At 38.7% G+C, this 20,322-nt stretch overlaps 1 protein-coding gene across 4 annotated transcripts in view; it reads left to right on the forward strand.

Moving 5' to 3' along the window:
* Positions 1-20,322, forward strand: part of osbpl2b (oxysterol binding protein-like 2b) — a 78,771-nt gene that overhangs the window by 13,611 nt on the left and 44,838 nt on the right. For all 4 annotated transcript variants that reach the window (XM_063041215.1, XM_063041214.1, XM_063041216.1 and 1 more), the window contains exons 2-4: positions 18,179-18,322; positions 19,447-19,570; positions 19,825-19,900. In XM_063041215.1, the coding sequence (XP_062897285.1) occupies positions 18,286-18,322; positions 19,447-19,570; positions 19,825-19,900 (237 nt within the window). In that variant the 5' untranslated portion in view covers positions 18,179-18,285. The remainder of the gene's footprint in view (positions 1-18,178; positions 18,323-19,446; positions 19,571-19,824; positions 19,901-20,322) is intronic.

A 20,322-nucleotide genomic window follows, 5' to 3' on the forward strand; every position in this document is an offset into this window, starting at 1 on the left:
GAAGGAGGATGAGAGGAGACATGATAGAGGTGTACAAGATAATAAGAGGAATAGATAGAGTGGTTAGCCACCGCCTCTTCCCCAGGGCAACACTGCTCAATACAAGAGGATATGGCTTTAAGGTAAGGGGTGGGAAGTTCAAGGGGGATATTAAAGGAAGGTCTTTTACTCAGAGAGTGGTTGGTGCGTGGAATGCACTGCCTGAGTCAGTGGTGGAGGCAGATACACTAGTGAAGTTTAAGAGACTACTAGACAGGTATATGGAGGAATCTAAGGTGGGGGCTTATATGGGAGGCAGGGTTTGAGGGTCGGCACAACATTGTGAGCTGAAGAGCCTGTACTGTGCTGTACTATTCTATGTTCTATGTTCTAATATTTCTACAGTACTATAAAAAAGACAGAAAAATTGCAAAAAGGCAATGTATGGTGAAATCCAAAAAGAAGTAGAATCCTATCTGCAGGCTGAGAATAAATGGGGAAGACATAAAACAAGTACAGAACTTTTGCTACTTAGGAAGCTGGGTGACATCAGATGGCAGGTGCGACTTGGACATCAAAAGAAGAATAGGGATGGCAAAAGACACCTTTACGAGAATGAAGAGCATACTGACCAATACTAAACCAGGCATGACAACCCGCCTCAGTACTGAAATGTTATGTTTATCCAGTTATGTTATATGGCTCAGAATGTTGGACAATATCTAGTAACATGAGGAAACGAATTGTAGCAGCAGAGATGTGGTTTTTGAGGAGGATGCAAAGAATATCATGGACAAAACGAATATCTAATGAGGATGTCATGAACAGAGCAAACACAAAAAGAGAAATAATGTATGAGATCATGAAAAGGCAATGTAACTTCATTGGACATATGATTAGGAAAGAGCAGTTAGAATGCATGGTAATTATGGGAAAGATTGAAGGGAAGAAAGCAAGAGGAAGACAAAGACAAATGATGATACAGACAGCAGTCAGAGTACTGGAAATGAATACCAATGAATTGATCCACTTGACCCGAAACAGGAGTGTGTGGGCCATGGCAGTCAAAGCTTAAACTGGGCACGGCACCTGATGATGATGATGATGATGATGATGATGACTATAAAATTGTGTACCAGTTCCTAATTGTTATCGATGGAGGAATTCATCCAGTGTACCTGTACGCTGCCACGCTCTTGATTGACTGTAAATGCACAAAATCAGCTTCGACTCCTAGTGTAGATACTGGACTGGCTTTATACGATGCTCTCGACGATTGCATCTTCCAAATCTTCATTTTCCTGGTAATGTTCAAGATGATCGTTGATAGTTTAAAATTCTTCATAGTTCTTAACTTGTCGAAGTAGTGGAAATCATTTCATTTTCACTTCCATATGTTTCTGGTATCTCTATGCCTGAATGCTTGAAACTGCAGTGAACAAACCAGTTCTGAATTGTCTTGTTGCTTACTTTTTTTTAAACAACTATCAGTGACAGAAATCACTGCATTTTGAACACAAGCGCAAGCAACTGATGCTATTTTAAAACTGTTCTCTCTAAGCATGGTGTAGTGTCCAACAGCCACACAAGTGCATGTGACTGACTCTGGTTAGAAGATGTTTCTCAACCAATTTGGGCTAGCGATCCCTATTTTAGGTAACATTTTTTCCTCCCTCTTTCACGGATCGTGCATTTCAAATTTGGAAGACTAAGGGTATTTCACGGATTTTGGATTTATTTTTAGATGGTTCCCTTATGTCTTTTGAACAATTATCTAATAAATATAATTTACCAAGAATACATTTTTTTTAGATATCTCCAAGTTAGAAATTTCCTAAGTACTATACTCTCTTCCTTTCCGACACTACCTCCTACATATATTTTAGATACTATAATTAACCTTAATCCATGTCAGAAAGGTGTAACGGCTATTATTTATAATATTATTATGAAACTTGGGAAAGCTCCATTTGATAAGATTAGGTCAGATTGGGAACAAGAATTGGGTTCTATTATTTCCGTGGATGACTGGGGGCAGATTTTACGATTAGTCAATACTTCCTCTATCTGTGTTAAACATTCTCTAATTCAATTTAAAGTTGTTCATAGAGCACATATGTCCAAAGATAAATTAGCTCGTTTCTATTCTCATATTAATCCTTTCTGTGATAGACGTCCAGGGCAGATAGCCTCTTTAACTCATATGTTTTGGTCTTGTCCTACTCTGGAAATTTTTTGGAGAGACATTTTTAATATTATCTCAAAGGTATTGAATATAGATATTTCTCCTCATCCTATTACTGCTATCTTTGGATTACCTAAAATTTCCAGTAATCTTTCCCCTTCAGCCCGTAGAATGATTGCATTTCTTACTTTAATGGCGAAAAGATGTATCTTACAACATTGGAAAGAGCCTAATGCTCCAACTACCTTTTTTTGGTTTTCCCAGACGATATTATGCTTAAATTTGGAGAAAATTAGAAGTAATCTTTATGATTCCTCACTTAAATTTGAACAGACCTGGAGATCTTTTATTCAATATTTTCATCTAATGTAATTTTTTTTTCTCTTTTGTTCCATATTTATATTCCCTTCTTGCCTTTTTTTAAAACTGTTTTTAATGGAGGCCGGGTTTGAGGACGTGATTTTAAGTTCTTTAACTCTACCTGTTTCCAAGTTAGCCCATTGCTTTGCTTTGCTTTTAGTTTAGTTGCACGGTGGGTTTTTTTTTGGGGTCTTTTTTTTGGGTTTTTTTTCCTTTTCTCTATTGATATATATATATAAAAATCAGTATACTATTATTTTACCATATTATTTTATGTTTATGTTGCACTGTTTGTATCAATTTTTTCTTCTGTATTAATATCTCCTGTAATTTTTAACAGTGTATTAGTGCCTCTATGGTTTACCCTTTGTATACTTATTCAATAAAAAGATTTAAAAAGAAAGAAAGAAAGAAGATGTTTCGCAACAGTCTCCTCCTCCAGTGAAGCAGCATAGTGTCTGAAATAAGCAAAGGGAATCCTGGCTATTTTCCCAAATAGTTTGTTCTTTAAGAATTGTCCCAAATAAGTAGCTGCTCTGATTAACTAATAGTCAAATTAACCGGAATCCACTGAACTTGAGTTGTATCTGTAGAGAGATATGCAGTTAATGTTTCAGGCTGTTGGTCTTGCATCAGAGCTGTATGATTAGTTTTTGCTGTTATAATAAAATGAAATCAAATTGGAATAAATTCACACTGCTGTGTGTCATTCAGTATTGTGGTTCTTCTAAGGGTGTGTGCTAATGTGACTTGAACTATTAGCATTTACACACCTTAATTCAAACTGATAACTGATATTCATTTTAATTTAGGAAATAATTCTTGTAAACATTGCTAAGAAGTTTTCAATCTATATTAAACATGAATTATTATTATTTTGATTGACAGACCTTAACATTTACTGATGGTGTTGTACCTGGCTAGGATTTATTCTTCTATTTGGAATATTTGTAAACAATTTCTCAAATGGTTACTATGATAGTTCTGGATAAATTGCTCATTAAAGTTTGAACATCTAAGTTAAATATTAAGATTTTATGATTGTGAAATATCATAAAATGTGTTTTTAATGTAACTTGTAACAACATGTTACATCCCTAAGGAGAAGTTTGCTAAAATATCCTAACAGTTAGGGACTTGTCAAAAAAAAACCATGTAGTGTTTTGTGGAAAGCAGCGCTCATTTCAGCATGCAAACAGCAGGAATACTGCAGATGCTGGAAATGTTTTGTGAGATCTGAGATGTTTCTAAGCAGCAACAAAAAAATTAACTTGACTATCCTAAAACAAAGATTGATATCATAGGGGCTGTTCTGTACAGGAAACAATTACTAAATTTCTTGCAACACACATAAAAGTGATGGTTCATTGATTTTTTTTTTGCGCTGATTCCACTGAAGAAAGCTGCTGCAAATTGCACCATTTATATAGGAGGGTTGAAATCCAGAACAACTTTTCAGTTTTCCATATTAAAACCTGCATGCACAGAAGTCCATAATATTCTGGATGTCAGTCTCACTGTGCAAGCTTTTATTATAATTACAAAATTGGGGTCATTTACCTACTCATTCTTAATCTGCCTGTTCATTTTATATATATATATATATATATATATATATATATATATTGTTCCCATCACAAATCAAAATTGTTTCAAGCAACATACATCAAAGTTGCTGGTGAACGCAGCAGGCCAGGCAGCATCTATAGGAAGAAGCGCAGTCGACGTTTCAGGCCGAGACCCTTCGTCAGGACTAACTGAAGGAAGAGTGAGTAAGGGATTTGAAAGCTGGAGGGGGAGGGGGAGATGCAAAATGATAGGAGAAGACAGGAGGGGGAGGGATGGAGCCGAGAGCTGGACAGGTGATAGGCAGAAGGGGATACGAGAGGATCATGGGACAGGAGGTCCGGGAAGAAAGACGGGGGGGGGTGACCCAGAGGATGGGCAAGAGGTATATTCAGAGGGACAGGGGGAGAAAAAGGAGAGTGAGAGAAAGAATGTGTGCATTAAAAAGAGTAACAGATGGGGTACGAGGGGGAGGTGGGGCCTAGCGGAAGTTAGAGAAGTCAATGTTCATGCCATCAGGTTGGAGGCTACCCATACGGAATATAAGGTGTTGTTCCTCCAACCTGAGTGTGGCTTCATCTTTACAGTAGAGGAGGCCGTGGATAGACATGTCAGAATGGGAATGGGATGTGGAATTAAAATGTGTGGCCACTGGGAGATCCTGCTTTCTCTGGCGGACAGAGCGTAGATGTTCAGCAAAGCGGTCTCCCAGTCTGCGTCGGGTCTCACCAATATATAAAAGGCCACATCGGGAGCACCGGACGCAGTATATCACCCCAGTCGACTCACAGGTGAAGTGATGCCTCACCTGGAAGGACTGTTTGGGGCCCTGAATGGTGGTAAGGGAGGAAGTGTAAGGGCATGTGTAGCACTTGTTCCGCTTACACGGATAAGTGCCAGGAGGGAGATCAGTGGGGAGGGATGGGGGGGACGAATGGACAAGGGAGTTGTGTAGGGAGCGATCCCTGCGGAATGCAGAGAGAGGGGGGGAGGGAAAGATATGTTTAGTGGTGGGATCCCGTTGGAGGTGGCGGAAGTTACGGAGAATAATATGTTGGACCCGGAGGCTGGTGGGGTGGTAGGTGAGGACCAGGGGAACCCTATTCCTAGTGGGGTGGTGGGAGGATGGAGTGAGAGCAGATGTACGTGAAATGGGGGAGATGCGTTTAAGAGCAGAGTTGATAGTGGAGGAAGGGAAGCCCCTTTCTTTAAAAAATTGTTTGTTTGGCACTGAAGGAAAAATTGCTGCACTCTTGAGTTATATTTATTAATTATTTTTCCAGAATCTGCCTATTGCTGGGAACATAAGCAATTGTTGTTCATTTAACTTAATAGATTGTTTGCAAAGGAAGCAATTGAACTTCAGTAAAATAATACACATCCTTGATCAATTTTGCAAAAAAAAATCTAAGAATCACTTGTGTTTGGTCAAAAACATGAGAAATTTGTTGCATTGATTATTGGTAATCTAAATTATGTAGTTAGTTTTAGAAACAGGAGCCAATTAATTTATTTTAATAGGTTGTGAGTAGTATCAAGTTGCCAAGACTGTCCTCATTGGAACTGAAACTTGCTTGCTTTACCTGTTTGTATTCTCACTGGTATATAACCAGGCCAGTGTTATTTTTTTCCTAATGCAAGATGCAGTCCGTTATAAGGTCTATTTGTAGCTTTAAACAAACATTTAATGATTGAAAGATTTTTCTAGGAATTCTAGATTTGACCACATAATGGGTAGGCATAACCTCCTACAAAAATATGATTGGAGCATCTTAAAAATGAAACCAGTTATGCACTGAAACGTCATCTGTGATATAGAATTTCAAGTTAAAGTTTAATTATCATTCAACAATTCATGAATGTAGCCAAATGAAACAGCGTTCCTCTGGGGCAAAGGTGCCAACAGCACATTACACTAAGAGTGCATATGGTTATGATTTCAGTAAACCATACAGTCACACAGAATAATAAATAAAAATATATAGCCCAAGTACCTGACTGGCTCAACTGTAGTCTGAGTCCAATTTGTTCTTGAACTGAGTGAACACCGGAGGGCAGCACTGAGCTGGCACTGGAGAGTAGCACTGACAGGAGGGGCCAGGCCCCATCCCAGTATGGATTCCAGAACCCCTCACAGAGGCTGTCCCACACTGTCTAGGTGTCTCCTTTCCTAGATGGCTGCAACAGGCGACCCTGTGGCTTTGGCCTCATCCTCGCCACAGCCAAGGTAATGCAGCTCCCCTGCTGTCGGTCTTGCCAGTGAACCAGTGAACCGAACTTGCAGTATACTACATTATAGGGTAGTGTATTCCAACAGGGTCTTGCAATCCCAATAAAAAAAATGTCCATGACAATCATTCACACTGTCACGGCACAATGACACACAACAAGACCAGGTGAAAACAATGGGTATGTAATTAGTCCAGTTGATGGGATTGTCTTAGACATAGAAACATGGACATAGAAAATAGGTGCAGGAGTAGGCCATTCAGCCCTTCGAGCCTGCACCGCCATTCAGTATGATCATGGCTGATCATCCAACTCAGAACCCTGTACCTGCCTTCTCTCCATACCCCCTGATCCCTTTAGCCACAAGGGCTATATCTAACTCCCTCTTAAATATAGCCAATGAACTGGCCTCAACTGTTTCCTGTGGCAGAGAATTCCACAGATTCACCACTCTCTGTGTGAAGAAGTTTCTCCTCATCTTGGTCTTAAAGGGCTTCCCCTTTATCCTTAAACTGTGACCCCTCGTTCTGGACTCCCCAACATCAGGAACAACCTTCCTGCATCTAGCCTGTCCAATCCCTTTAGAATTTTATACATTTTAATAAGATCCCCCCTCAGTCTTCTAAATTCCAGCGAGTATAAGCCTAGTCGATCCATTCTTTTATCATATGAAAGTCCTACTATCCCAGGAATCAATCTGGTGAACCTTCTTTGTACTCCTCTACGGCAAGAATGTCTTTCCTCAGATTAGGGGACCATAACTGCACACAATACTCCAGGTGTGGTCTCACCAAGGCTTTGTACAACTGCAGTAGTACCTCCCTGCTCCTATACTCGAATCCTCTTGCTATGAATGCCAGCATACCGTTCGCCTTTTTCACCGCTTGCTGTATCTGCATGCCCACTTTCAATGACTGGTGTACAATGGCACCCAGGTCTCATTGCACCTCTCCTTTTCCTAATTGGCCACCATTCAGATAATAATCTGTTTTCCTGTTCTTGTCACCAAAGTGGATAACCTCACATTTATCCACATTAAATTGCATCTTGCAGTACTTGCTGTTCAAAGTAACCAGCAGTAAATTGCAATCATAAAAAAAGACATGCAGAATGTATAAATACACCTCTCAGTGCAAGTTTAGAGTTGTATACAACTTTTTTTTTGCTGATTTAAAAATTGATGATCATACTTATCCTGCTGACATTTCTGTCGTGAGAAAAGGACGAGCTACCAACATTGACACCACATGCATTGTTGTCAGTAAAGGTTTTTGGTTATTGGAGTGAGCAGGATGGAAAAGAGACATTACAGATTGTTGTCTTCGGCACAATTAGCAATTTACCTATCTTAATGAACACCATTTGTTTCTCAGTCATTCTACTGAGTGGGGAGGTTAGACTGGATTGGTGAATGGACAAATGTTTGAACTTGTGGATTTTATTGAACTGAACAAATTGTGGCAGTGGATGCACTAGTAGCACTTGCAAAGCTATCTACTATCTAATGTGGATTTAATGAAAGATGGTGTCTGTTTCCTGAAGGAAACCAAAGTGACATTAATTGAAATTGTTGAGGACACGAAGAATACTGGTCACAATACAGTGTTAGTAACTTTGATTTTGCTTGTTATGTGGGTGGAATCTCATTAGCAATCCTATTATCTGTGATTAAAATTTAATACAAATACTTACAATTTAAATTGCTTTTATATTTAAAAATTGTCTTTGAATAAAACAAATGATTTTCTATCTTTTTAGTAACAGCTGTTTGATCAGATTATGGAAGGTTTATTAAAAATAGTTTTTGTACACATACATTTGTATATGCTACATTTGTATATAATTTGGTGCAAAATATAGAATATTACAAAATGGCAGATGATCAAAATATCTGCAACTACAGCTGTTCTTCCAGGTTGGAAGGAAATGGACAAGTGCTTAGACTGGAATGTGACAATCTATGCACCAAACACAAAATGCTGAGGAACTCAGCAAGTCAGGCAGTATCTATGAAGGGGAATAAACAGTCAATGTTTCAGGCTGAGACTGTTCATTAGGACTGGAAAGGAAGGGGGCAAAAGCCAGAGTAAGAAGGTTTGAGGAGAGGAAGGAGTAGAAGCTGGAATATAATGGGTGAGACACCAGGTGAGGGAGAAGTTAGCCCAGTGGTGGAGAGGTGCATGAAGCTGCGAGTGCAGAGGTGGATGAGGTAAAGGGCTGAAGAAGGAGGAATCCAATGGGAAAGGGAATCAGAGGGAGTTGTTAGGGGAAGGGGTTGCATTTGTACAAGATTTCCAGCATTTATAGAATCTTTTGTGCTTACAGTCTATGTAATAAGTTCTTTCTCTACACGGGCTGATAATCTCCCAAAAATTTAAGACTGCACCCTTTGGTACTTGCAACGAAACCTAAAACATTTTTTCAAACTCCAGGAGGTGGTTTGTATTTCCTTGAATGGTAAAGATTAGTCATTTAAAAGAAACAACTACATCAATTCCTCTTTTTAAAAACAGTAGCCATCTTCTGCTAAACTGACGGATTTTTTCCAGCCCCGGTCAAAGGTCTTGGCCTGAAATGTTGACAGTTAATTCCTCTCCATAGATGCTGCCTGACCTGCAGAGTTTCTCGATATTGCATGTTTTGCTCTGGATTTCTAGCATCTGCATAATCTTTTGTGTTTTCTGGAGTGGCTTGTGCTGGATATCTTTTCCTAGTATAATTTTACCAATTGTGAAATTGGTCTGGATGCGTCAGGCTGTGAAATACTTTGTCATAGACTCTGTTTTCTTTCCCTTTTTGAATCTGCAGAAAAGCCATTGCCCTACATGAACTAGTTTCATAACGTTGCCCAGAGTCAAATTAAAGGGGAAATTATGGGGCAGGATAAACATGCTGCCTGAGAGTCATATTGGGAAATGAATTAGTCCTTCGTAGTGGGGATTATAAGTGCCCAAAATCTGCACACTAGGTACCCTTGTCAACCAAGCTGGCAATGATATAATGATTTGCTAGCACTTGGACTGCATTAGTTCAAACTCTAGAGCTGATTTTGTTGACAAACTGAAGCAACGTTATGTGGTCCATGTTGACTTGTCTCTTCTCAAAGACAGGTCCCTATTTTGCACCAGCAGAGCTATGTTCACATTGTAGTAGGTGGGAAGGGCACCTTCTGCCTCCTGTAAAATGATAGAATTCCTATTTGCCAAACTCAGCTTCCGTGTGTCAGTGGTTGTCTTGCACATTGCATCCCTCTGCTGACACACAGTGGCTTTTCTCTTGTAGGGAGCAGCTTTCAGTTGATGGGTGGCATCCTTTTGCTCTTAGAGAAAAGTGAACTGCTTATGGGCAGATGGTCATTGATTTTGCAACACTCTTCACAAATGGCATGTTGATGCTTAATGACATCTAGCTGTGATTTATAGCTTATAGATTCTTCAGTATGACAGATCCCAAACTGGCATAATCAGGGTGATACCACTCAGAGACAGGAAGAGCTCAGTGACATACCACCTCCAAAGTGGAGGTCCTATTCTTTTGGCTTTGCACAATTTCCTTTGGGTATTTCATGCTCCTTATCAACCAGCTCAACAAGTGGCTTGTAATCTGTGCGTGTGCTTGCTCCTGACATGTTAGGAAAGCAGTCCTATCATAGCCCTCCTCTGAGTCCTCCTGGGGCAAAGTTGATTCAAGGCCAGCCATCCCACCCCCAACCCAGGTGAACTTCAGGCCAATTTTTTTTAACCTCACTTGTGCCTTAAGTAGCTGAAGTGGAAGTGTGTGAATGCAAGTGCAAAGAAAAATTGTGATCACATCAGCATTCCTTCTTTCCTTCACTGACCAATGGTTTGCTTCTCGGCCTTTTGGCTAAGATCAAGTGTACTGCACTCTTCTGGGAGTGGGAAAGGGAACCTTATTCTGATGTCTGACAAAGGCATAGATAGTTTTATATAAAGCATGTCTGATATTACAACACCGATGGTAATAGGATTTCTGCTGTAGATCAAATAAATGCGAACGTAGACTTAATGAAACATTGGGGGCTAATGACCTTCCCTAGAGCCTCTTTATTCCTGAGTGCAGAGTGGTCTGTAAAATTTGCCTTTAATGTATTGATATTAACACCACAAAAATATACAACCATTTGTGTAGCACAGTATTAGTTGCAGCACCATGTAGTGTTTTGGGACTCAGTTAACAATGGGAACAGTGACAGGTAAATGGGGCTTGATGCAAAAAAAACATTGCTTGCAGACAGGGGTAGCTATTACGATACACTTCTGCCTATTGGATAGAAAGAATCTTTGGCAAAACATTCACATTTATGCTCTCCAACCCAGCATCTTTATATGAAGGCTGTCTCAACCAGTCCCAGCATTGTTAGTCATGCCAATCTAACTTCAAGAATTTGGACTGGGCAATAATATGTGAAAACTTGAAGTTTGTGACCATTTTCATAGTCTGCTTTATGGTGGTGATAGGCTACATGATGGTAACTTAATTTTATGTTCTTCCTTTTAAATTATTTTTCCAAGTGGAGCTGAAAGATGCATTGAAATAGAACCGCTACATGATCACTTTTTGGGAAGACTTTGAGATCAGAGGTAGAAAATACATGTTGCAAAAGTAATAAATTTAGCTACAAAAATTCTGACCAATTATAGTCACCTTATTCTATTCATTCAGCAAGATTAAGAATGAATGTGAAAAATTGAACCCTGCAGTTAATGGAATTCAGCTCTGGTCCAAAAAACTTCTTTTTAACCATCGTTATTTTAAAGATAGATCACTTAATGGATTTAGTTCCTAGGCCAACATATTGCAAAGGATAGACCAATAAGGAGAGCAGGATCGAGATAAAGTAATTCCTTCAAATGCATGAGCATTACAATATTTGCCAGCAAAGTGCAGTCCTGCTCTTATGTACCTATTATGCCATGATTACATGGCTTTCAACTTTCATCTGGAGATCTTCAATTTGGGTCAGTTGTTACTCACTTCATTAGGAAGAATAGAAGTGTTGAATTTGCTTTTATGCGCAGAGCCCACAGAATGTATAGCATAGTACACCTTATCTGGGTATACTCGTATAGGAAACAATGTTAGCATGCAGGAACAGCAAGTAATTACAAAGGCAAACAGAATATTGTCTTTTATTACAGTAGGGGTGGAGTTAGAAAATTGAGAGGTTTTGCTACAACTCTACAAAGCATTGGTGAAGCCTCAACTTCTGGACTACAGGTTACAGTTCTGCCTGTCACAATTAAAGTGGGATAGACTTGATTTGGAAGCTGTTTAAATAAAACTCAATAAGTGATTTCAGAGATACAGTGAGGAAAGATTTTACCTGTCCTGAGAGGAATTTGAAGAAAGTGAAATCACTTTCCAGTGGCTGGATTTCCTTCTATACCCCAGTGTCTTTGCCTCCATACATTATGTATTTTGTGATTCTATTTTTTTTGGAGGTTTGACCTCCTAAGTAAGATGGAGAAGAAATAGAATGTATAGATTCTGATTCTGGAGGTATGAAGGATGCTGAAAGAGAATGAGAGGTGCAAATGGTATAACAGCTTGTATAACTAACAACCATGTGTGTGGTACACATATTAAAAAAAAGTGGTCTTTGTGGTGGTGTGCCTAGCTTACCGTTAATAGCTTCCAAAATTGTTAAATTTCATGTGGTGTAGGTGTCTTACAGTTGAAGGCAACCACTTTTGCCAAACTCTCTTAACTATGGTGCTGGTAGTTCTATTCCAATTCACCTCCACAAAGTATCTCACTAATTAGGATTCCCATATCCCTTCTAGTCTATTTACCATCTTGGATGCTCTTTCTTCTGCAGCCTGCCTGCTATCCTCAATGGCAGTTATAAAATATTGCTGTTGTCTGGCTGCCTTCTATGGGCAGTATGTCTTTTAAGAGCTAACATCCTACTATGGTGGTTGCTATCAAAGCCTTGATGGTTGCATTCAGTTGGTGATATTGAACAGAGGAAGTCTTGTTTTGGTGTTTGTCCTTGGTCCAAGTCACCGGCACGTTGAAGAATTTCTTTATTTTTGTCTGGGTCCATATTGGATGTTGACTACAAATGTGTTTTAGCATGCCAAAAATATGCTATCCAGTTTCTAGTTAACTTTATACCTGATGTATTTCAGTTCCACCCACTCCACTCTCACCCTTGCTTTTCAAGTCAGATACTTGTTTAGGTTACAGTGGTATGCAAAAGTTTGGGCACCCCTGGTCAAAATTTCTGTTACTGTGAATAGCTAAGCGATTAAAAGATGATCTGATTTCCAAAAGGCATAAAGTTAAAGATGACACAGTTCTTTAATATTTTAAGCAAGATTACTTTTTATTTCCATCTTTTACAGTTTCAAAATAACAGAAAAGGAAAAGTTTGGGCACCCTGCATGGTCAGTAACACAGCTTGTAAATGCTTTCTGTAGCCACCTAAGAGTCTTTCAATTCTTGTTTGGGGGATTTTCACCCATTCTTCCTTGCACAAGGCTTCTAGATCTGTGAGATTCTTGGGCCCTCTTGCATGCACTACTCTTTTGAGGTCTATCCACAGATTTCCAATGATATTTAGGTCGGGGAACTGTGAGGGCCATGGCAAAACCTTCAGCTTTCGCCTCTTGAGGTAGTCCATTGTGGATTTTGAGGTGTGTTTAGGATCATTATCCTGTTGTAGAAGCTACTCTCTTTTCATCTTCAGCTTTTTTACAGACGGTGTGATGTTTGCTTCCAGAATTTGCTGTTATTTAATTGAATTCGTTCTTCCCTCTATCAGTGAAATGTTCCCCGTGCCACTGGCTACAACACAAGCCCAAAGCATGATTGATCCACCCCCCGTGCTTAACAGTTGGAGAGGTGTTCTTTTCATGAAATTCTGCACCTTTTTTTTTCTCCAAGCATACCTTTGTTCATTGCGGCCAAAAAGTTCTATTTTAACCTCATCAGTCCACAGGACTTGTTTCCTAAATGCATCAGGCTTGTTTAGATGTTCCTTTGCAAATTCCTGATGCTGAATTTTGTGGTGAGGACGCAGGAAAGGTTTTCTTCTGATGACTCTTCCATGAAGGTCATGTTTGTGCAGATGTCGCTGCACAGTAGAACAGTGCACCACCTCTCCAGAGTCTGCTAAATCTTCCTGAAGGTCTTTTGCAGTCAAATGGGGGTTTTGATTTGCCTTCCTAGCAATCCTACAAGCAGTTCTCTCGGAACGTTTTCTTGGTCTTCCAGACCTCAACTTGACCTCCACCGTTCCTGTTAACTGCCATTTCTTAATTACATTACGAACTGAGGAAACAGCTACTTGAAAACGCTTTGCTATCTTCTTATAGCCTTCTCCTGTTTTGTGGGCATCATTTATTTTAATTTTCAGAGTGCTAGGAAGCTGCTTAGAGGAGCCCATGGCTGCTGATTGTTGAGACAAGGTTTGAGGAGTCAGGGTTATTTAAGAAGCTTTGAAATTTGCACCCCCTGGCCTTTCCTAATGATGACTGTGAACAAGCCATAGCCCTAAACAAGCTAATTAAGATCTGAGACCTTGGTAAAAGTTATCTGAGAGCTCAAATCTCTGGGGGTGCCCAAACTTTTGCATGGTGCTCCTTTACTTTCTTTCACTGTAAAATTTTACAAAACAAAAATAATATACCGATCTTGCTTAAAATGTTGAAAAGAATGTTTCATCTTTAACTTTATGACTTTTGGAGATCAGTTCATCTTCTGCTCACTTAACTATTCACAGTAACAGAAATTTTGACCAGGGGTGCCCAAACTTTTGCATGCCACTGTACATGCCATAAAGTTCCTTCTTTTGTTCCTGAAGAGGTGAATGTGTTGTGTGTGTAAGCTCATTTCTGCAACATCTGTAAAAGCTTGTGGGGTTTGTTAGCACAATGCATATTTGTGATCTGACAAGTCTCATTGGACCATTCCTAGAGCAATGGAAGAACAGAAGATTTCAGCCCAGATGGCTGCTTTGGTCATTGCAGATAGTTCTAGTGATGAATGCTCTTGTGCTTGTAAATTTATATTGTTTATCACGTCTTTTAATTTTATAATGAGTACACTGAAAAGATTCTGAAATATAGCAATTGTTAGTGTTTCTCAGTATTGTTGTCTGCAGTAAATATTTTGAGTAACATTTGCCAAAGTAATAACACAGACTCAAATTACTCCTTGCTTTCTTATTGTGGTTTCCTGAAGATGGAAATTGCCAATATTAGGTAATTGTTATCAATTACAAAATCTATGAATAATTGTGACAGTGTTGAAAGGACAGTCTAGATTTTCGATTGTCTATTGTGGATTAGTACAGATCCAATGTAAAGTTTTCCAGTGCTTTTAGGAATTTAAAAATCCTGGTGGTTTTATAGGCATGTAATAATATTGTGAAATACTGTAGATACAATAAATATGAAGCATTGTAGTTGAGTTGAAATACCATCAGTCCATTAAGAATTGTTAATTTGAAATTTCATGATATTGTATATTCTTGAAGGGGCATTGCTTTTGATTAAATATGATTTGTCTTTTGAGCTGAAACATTAACAATATTAGATGGATAATCTGTGGAATACCTTTGTGATCAAATGTCCATTTGTGGGTGACTGACATTTTTGTTTCTGGCCTTGCATAATTTAAACAAAATTGAAATTCATTGCTGTCTTTTCAAAAGTTTTATCTTTTTTATCAGTTGTTTAATGTAGACTGTTAATGATTAAAACTTGATTAGGTTTTCAGTTTTGCATTTTTCTTGGTAAATTTATCCATGCACTTTTCCTCCTTCTCCTTTCTTAAATACAATTTCTTTCTTAGTACACCACAGTCCCAGGTTACACTTGTACGCCCGGCCCTATTTAATAACATGAAGAACATTCCTGAGTGGATATTTAAATTAACTGGTTTCAGTTCCTTGTTTCTTTTTTGATTCATAGAAAAAATAAGAGAGTAGGTCTACTGGCTGTATCTTTTTGAACCAAAAGTTATGTAAGTGACTTTTTAAAAAAAAGTTATGAAATATTTTGATATGGTGTGGTAGGAATGTAGTCACAAGTTAAAACTCAAATGTGAAACTTTCAGCACACTCATAAATAGGCACAAATAAAAAGGTGTGGCAGAAATGAGATTAATTATTTGCGGTCTGGCACTGATCAATGGATGTGCAATCAAACAAGGTGCTGGAGAAACTCAACTGGTTAGTCAGCATCTATGAAGAGAAATGGACAGGAAACATGTCGGATTGAGACCTTTCACTTGGATTCTGGATCACGCCATTACATCCCATCTACTCCTAGCCCCTAAGTCCTTGGAGCTGCTGCCCATCCCACTGCCCTGATCCTATGCCTGACCACAGCTCCAATTCCTGTTGTGTCTTTATCATTCCCCTCTGATCTTTTTTCCTCCCTGATACAGGGCAGACTGTCCTCAGCAGAGTCCTTGCCTATTTGCACTCCTACATCCAAAGTTCAATGTGTTTCCCATGAGATACAGATGTTCTTCCATCACTTTTACCTCTGTGGCTATTTCTTTGGGAAGCAGTCTTTACCTATCCACCCCCTACACCGTTTCTACTGCATCCACCCTTCCTTCTGGCCTTTCTTCCCTCTTTTGAACTACTGATATAACATCAAATACCTTGACTTTTTTACTCCTCTCACCTGCTCTATCTTTGCCCCCTGTCTGAATGCATAGCTGTCCGGTCACTCCAGACTATTCCCAAAATCTCCATCAAACCCAAAGACTGGCTGTGCTGTTGTAGACCAGTGGACTGATCGCTACCTTGCAGCAGTTAGCTGCCAGCTCTTGGATACCTTCTCATACCTACCCCTTGACTATGACCTCACCAAAAATCATCAGATTTTTGTCTTCCATATGATCACAGATCTCATCATTTGAAGTGATGCCCCTCTACAGCTCCAACCTGATGGTTCATGAACCTTCTATTGCCTGTTTCTATCTCCTACCCAGGATTTCCAAGGAAGACTGTTCTGGTATGCCCATTTTATTCCTTGCCTGCTTTCCTGCTTTTGTCTACTAAGCTTATCTCCTCATACCTTCACTCCATCTTGTTTTACTCCCCCCCTCGCCCCCCCAGCCCACCCTTGTCCAGTCGCTTATCCCTGTGACACCTTACAAACCCGTCACCATTTTAATAACTTTAAACTCTCTGGTCCCAATTACCTTATCTTCACCATGAATGCCAAATTCCAATGCACTTTCATCCTTCTTCAAGAAATTCCTGGGGTTCTCCATTTCTTTTCTAGAACAGTCTGATGAAAAGTCTTGACTAGAAACATTGACCATGCATTTCACTGCACAGATGCTGCTTGACCTACTGAGTTCTTCCAGTATCTTATTTGTTGCTCCAAATTGCAGCATTTGCAGTCTCTCATGTCCCAATGGTATACAAATATTACTTAGTATAAAGTTTTTAAAAAATTCATTCTTGGTTTGTGTTAATAACATTGCATGCATGGAATATAATCCCTTTTATATTATAACTGCCACAAAAATTTCTATAGTTATTCAGTCTTATGCTTCATTATACACAATAATTGGGCATGAAGTTATATGGAGGTATTAGGGTTGGCAGGCACAAAGCTTATTAGAATTTTTTAAAAACTTGAAATGGAAAAATGCACCTTTTTACAAAGTTTGTAAGTTGTAATCAATCTGGCAGGCAAATGCAGTGTTAGCATTAATTTTGAGAGGATATAATGCTGAGACTTTAAAAGGCATTGGTCAGATCATATTTGGAGTATTGTGAGCAAGTTTGGGCCCCTTATCCAAAAATGGGTGTGCTGCGTTGGAAAGGGTCCAGAGGAGGTTTAAGGGAATGATCGCAGGAATAAAAGGGTTAATGTATGAGGAGTGTTTGATGACCCTGGGCCTGTACTCACTGGAGTTTAAGAAGAATGGCGGGGCGAGGGGGAGGGAATCTCATTGAAACCTACCGAATATTAAAAGGCCTTGATAGAGTGGAACTGGATAGGATCTTTCCCATAGTCTAGGACCAGTGAGCACAGCCTCAAAATAGAAGGATTGTCCTTTAATGCAGAGATGGTGAGGAATTTCCTAAGCCAGAAGATGGTGAATTTGAGGAATTCATTGCTACAGATGGCTGTGAAGGCCGTCATTGGGCATATTTAAAGTGGAGGTTGATAGGTTCTTGATTAATATGGGTGTCAGAGGTTATGGTGGAAGGCAGGAGAATTGGGTTGCGAGGGAAAATTATTTAACCATGATCAAATGGCGAAGCAAAAATTGTCTGCTTAATTTAGTATCAATGTTTTCTTCCAACCTTAAAAGATTAAGACTTGGACTTGTGTACTTGTTTTCACTTCTCCTGTAGAACACTCCAAAGCATTTTAAGCTAACAAAATACCTTTGAAGTACAGTCTCTTCTGAAATGTAGGAAATACGGCAGACAATTTGGACATGCTAAATCCCATAAAACACCAGCTAAGCATTGGCCCTGTTGGTCAGTATTTGATACAATTATGTGCTCCCTTAAAAGGGAGAGATCTTATCCTAAAAGAGTATATTTTATCTTTGAATTACATATAGTACATATTATATAAAAGCTTCTGTGCTGTGAATCTACAGCAATCTACTGTGAATCTAGTAATGATTTATTATTGCTTTGGAGAAGTTGATGGGCCATGTTCTTTCATAATAATCTTGGGTCAATCTGTAACTGCACTCTTGAAGTGTTAAATGTAAGATTTAGAAGTGTTCAATTTGTAAGGGGAATATTTTCTGCATTGTATATATGGGATTCAAATGATGTATTTCTGATGGCTAATGGTGGAAAATTGCAGTTTTCTTTTCAGTATTAATTTTTTTTTGTTTTAGGTTGTGAACATCTTGAAAAATAAAGAAACTATATTCAATAAGGTATCCAAAGAGAATAATGTACTAACGTGCCTTTGTTGGAAAGCAGGAGTTTTTCCAAAGGGAGGATGAATAGTGAAGAAGAATTTTATGATGCTGTTACAGGCAAGTATTTTAATGACTGTTACATCCTATACTTTTTGAAGCTCTCAATCTATATTTCCAATGAATGGGAATTAAAATAAAATATCAATGCTAGTAAAAGCTGTTCTTGCTGAGTCCTGTTTTTATTTTGGATCTTTGTATTGCTTTGCTTTAAGATGCTGCCTACCATATTATTCAGCACTGTTATAACTGTAGGAATATATTAAGAATCTAGTATAAGAAATGTTTTGAAAAATTACATAGAATTGTTGAAGAATATATGATCTCACTGGAAGTATTGATCTCTTGGTAGCCTTGAATATGCATAAAAAAGAATATCTATTTTGAGATAAGTACAATATGGATTTTTCTCTTGATGATTCAGCCATTTAAGAATTTGGGATTGTTTTCCACTGAATAAAATTCAGCTTTTAATGAGATATCCTGCTAGTTTTGTGTATTTGTATTTTCTTGTAAGCAAATGAATATTTATAAACTATGCTTGATCATCTGGTTCTTAATAATAATTCACATTTCACCTACATTATGAGCTAGTACCCTGTACTGATAAACACTTAATGGCCGTGCCATGGAATTTTTATGGCATTACCTAAAATCCCAAGGACGTATTTCCAAAGGTTAACGTTAATTTTGTGTAGGTGATCATGCCAAGTCAGAATCCCTGATAGTGAATCCATCTCTGACTTCCCCTACATTAAGAAAGTAATGAGGTACCTGAAGGGATTTCATCCTGCTATGTTAGCCCTGTTTCTCTTTCCACAGATGCTGTCCGCTGAGTATGTCAGTGTTTATTTCATATACATTTTGGCACTTGATTTGTTTTTTCTTGGTCATTTTGTTGGACGTTTTTGGTTGCTTTTTGCAATGTAAATTGGTAGTTTCTGTCAATTAAAAAGTGATTAATTTGCAGCTCTGGCTGGAAATGAAAGTCTTTTTACATTTTGTTGGAACATGGAGTTTTGTTTCCTGGTTTGATAATGAGATTATTTTGAATTGTCTCTTTTTTTTTGCATTTCTTTATCTTCCTTTTGAAGGGGTTTTGTATTTATTTTATTAACTTGGTGATATCTAACTAGTAATATTGTCTATAGAATATTAATTATCTGCATCTCCACTTTATATAGGTTTTGAATCAGATGATTCTGAAACTAGATTGGAGAGTTTTTCTAGCAAAAGTCGGAGCAGTACATCTGAACAGAATGTTCACAACCAAGGTTTGACCCAAGAAAATGGAATTAAGAAATATAGGTAAGTTCAATTGGCATGGGTACCTAAATGATAAAATGCCCTGCTGAACATGCTAGACATTCAGGAGGAAATGAAGATGGAACAAATTAGTTGTATTGAATAATTTATTTGAAGTATGATAGTTTCTTCTGATGAGGTTACTTCCAATATGCCTTCTGATTCGCAACTGATAACAAAATTGAAATATGTACCTCGATTGATTCAATCCTTTTGAGTGTTGCTATTTGCAGCTGTCTTACTTTCTCTCCCTACAGAAATGCATTACCGGCTCCAATGTATAGTAGAAATCAATTAAGTTTATGGAGCATTTTAAAGAAGTGCATTGGATTGGTGAGTACATACATTGTGATCTAAATCAACTTGATTGGGAGACCGCTTCGCTGAGCAACTACGCACCGTTTGCCAGAACAAGTGGTATCTCCCAGTGGCCACCCATTTTAATTCCACTTCCCATTCCCATTCTGATATGTCCACCATGGCTTGCTCCACTGTCAGTATGAGGCCATACTTAGGCTAGAGGAACAACACCTTATATTCTGTTTTAATAGCCTCTAACCTGATGACATGAACATCGATTTCTTAAACTTCCGGTAATGCCTCCACCTCCCCCCCTCCCCCCCCCCGCTTCACCATTTTCCATCCCTCTGTCCCTCTCATGTTATCTCCTTGCCCGCCCATTGCCTCCCTCTGGTGCTCGCCCCCCTTTCTTCTTTCTTCCATGGCCTTCTGTCCCTTTCACTAATCAACTTTCT

The sequence above is a fragment of the Mobula hypostoma genome, chromosome 2, assembly GCF_963921235.1.
Source record: "Mobula hypostoma chromosome 2, sMobHyp1.1, whole genome shotgun sequence".
Classification (NCBI taxonomy): domain Eukaryota; kingdom Metazoa; phylum Chordata; class Chondrichthyes; order Myliobatiformes; family Myliobatidae; genus Mobula; species Mobula hypostoma.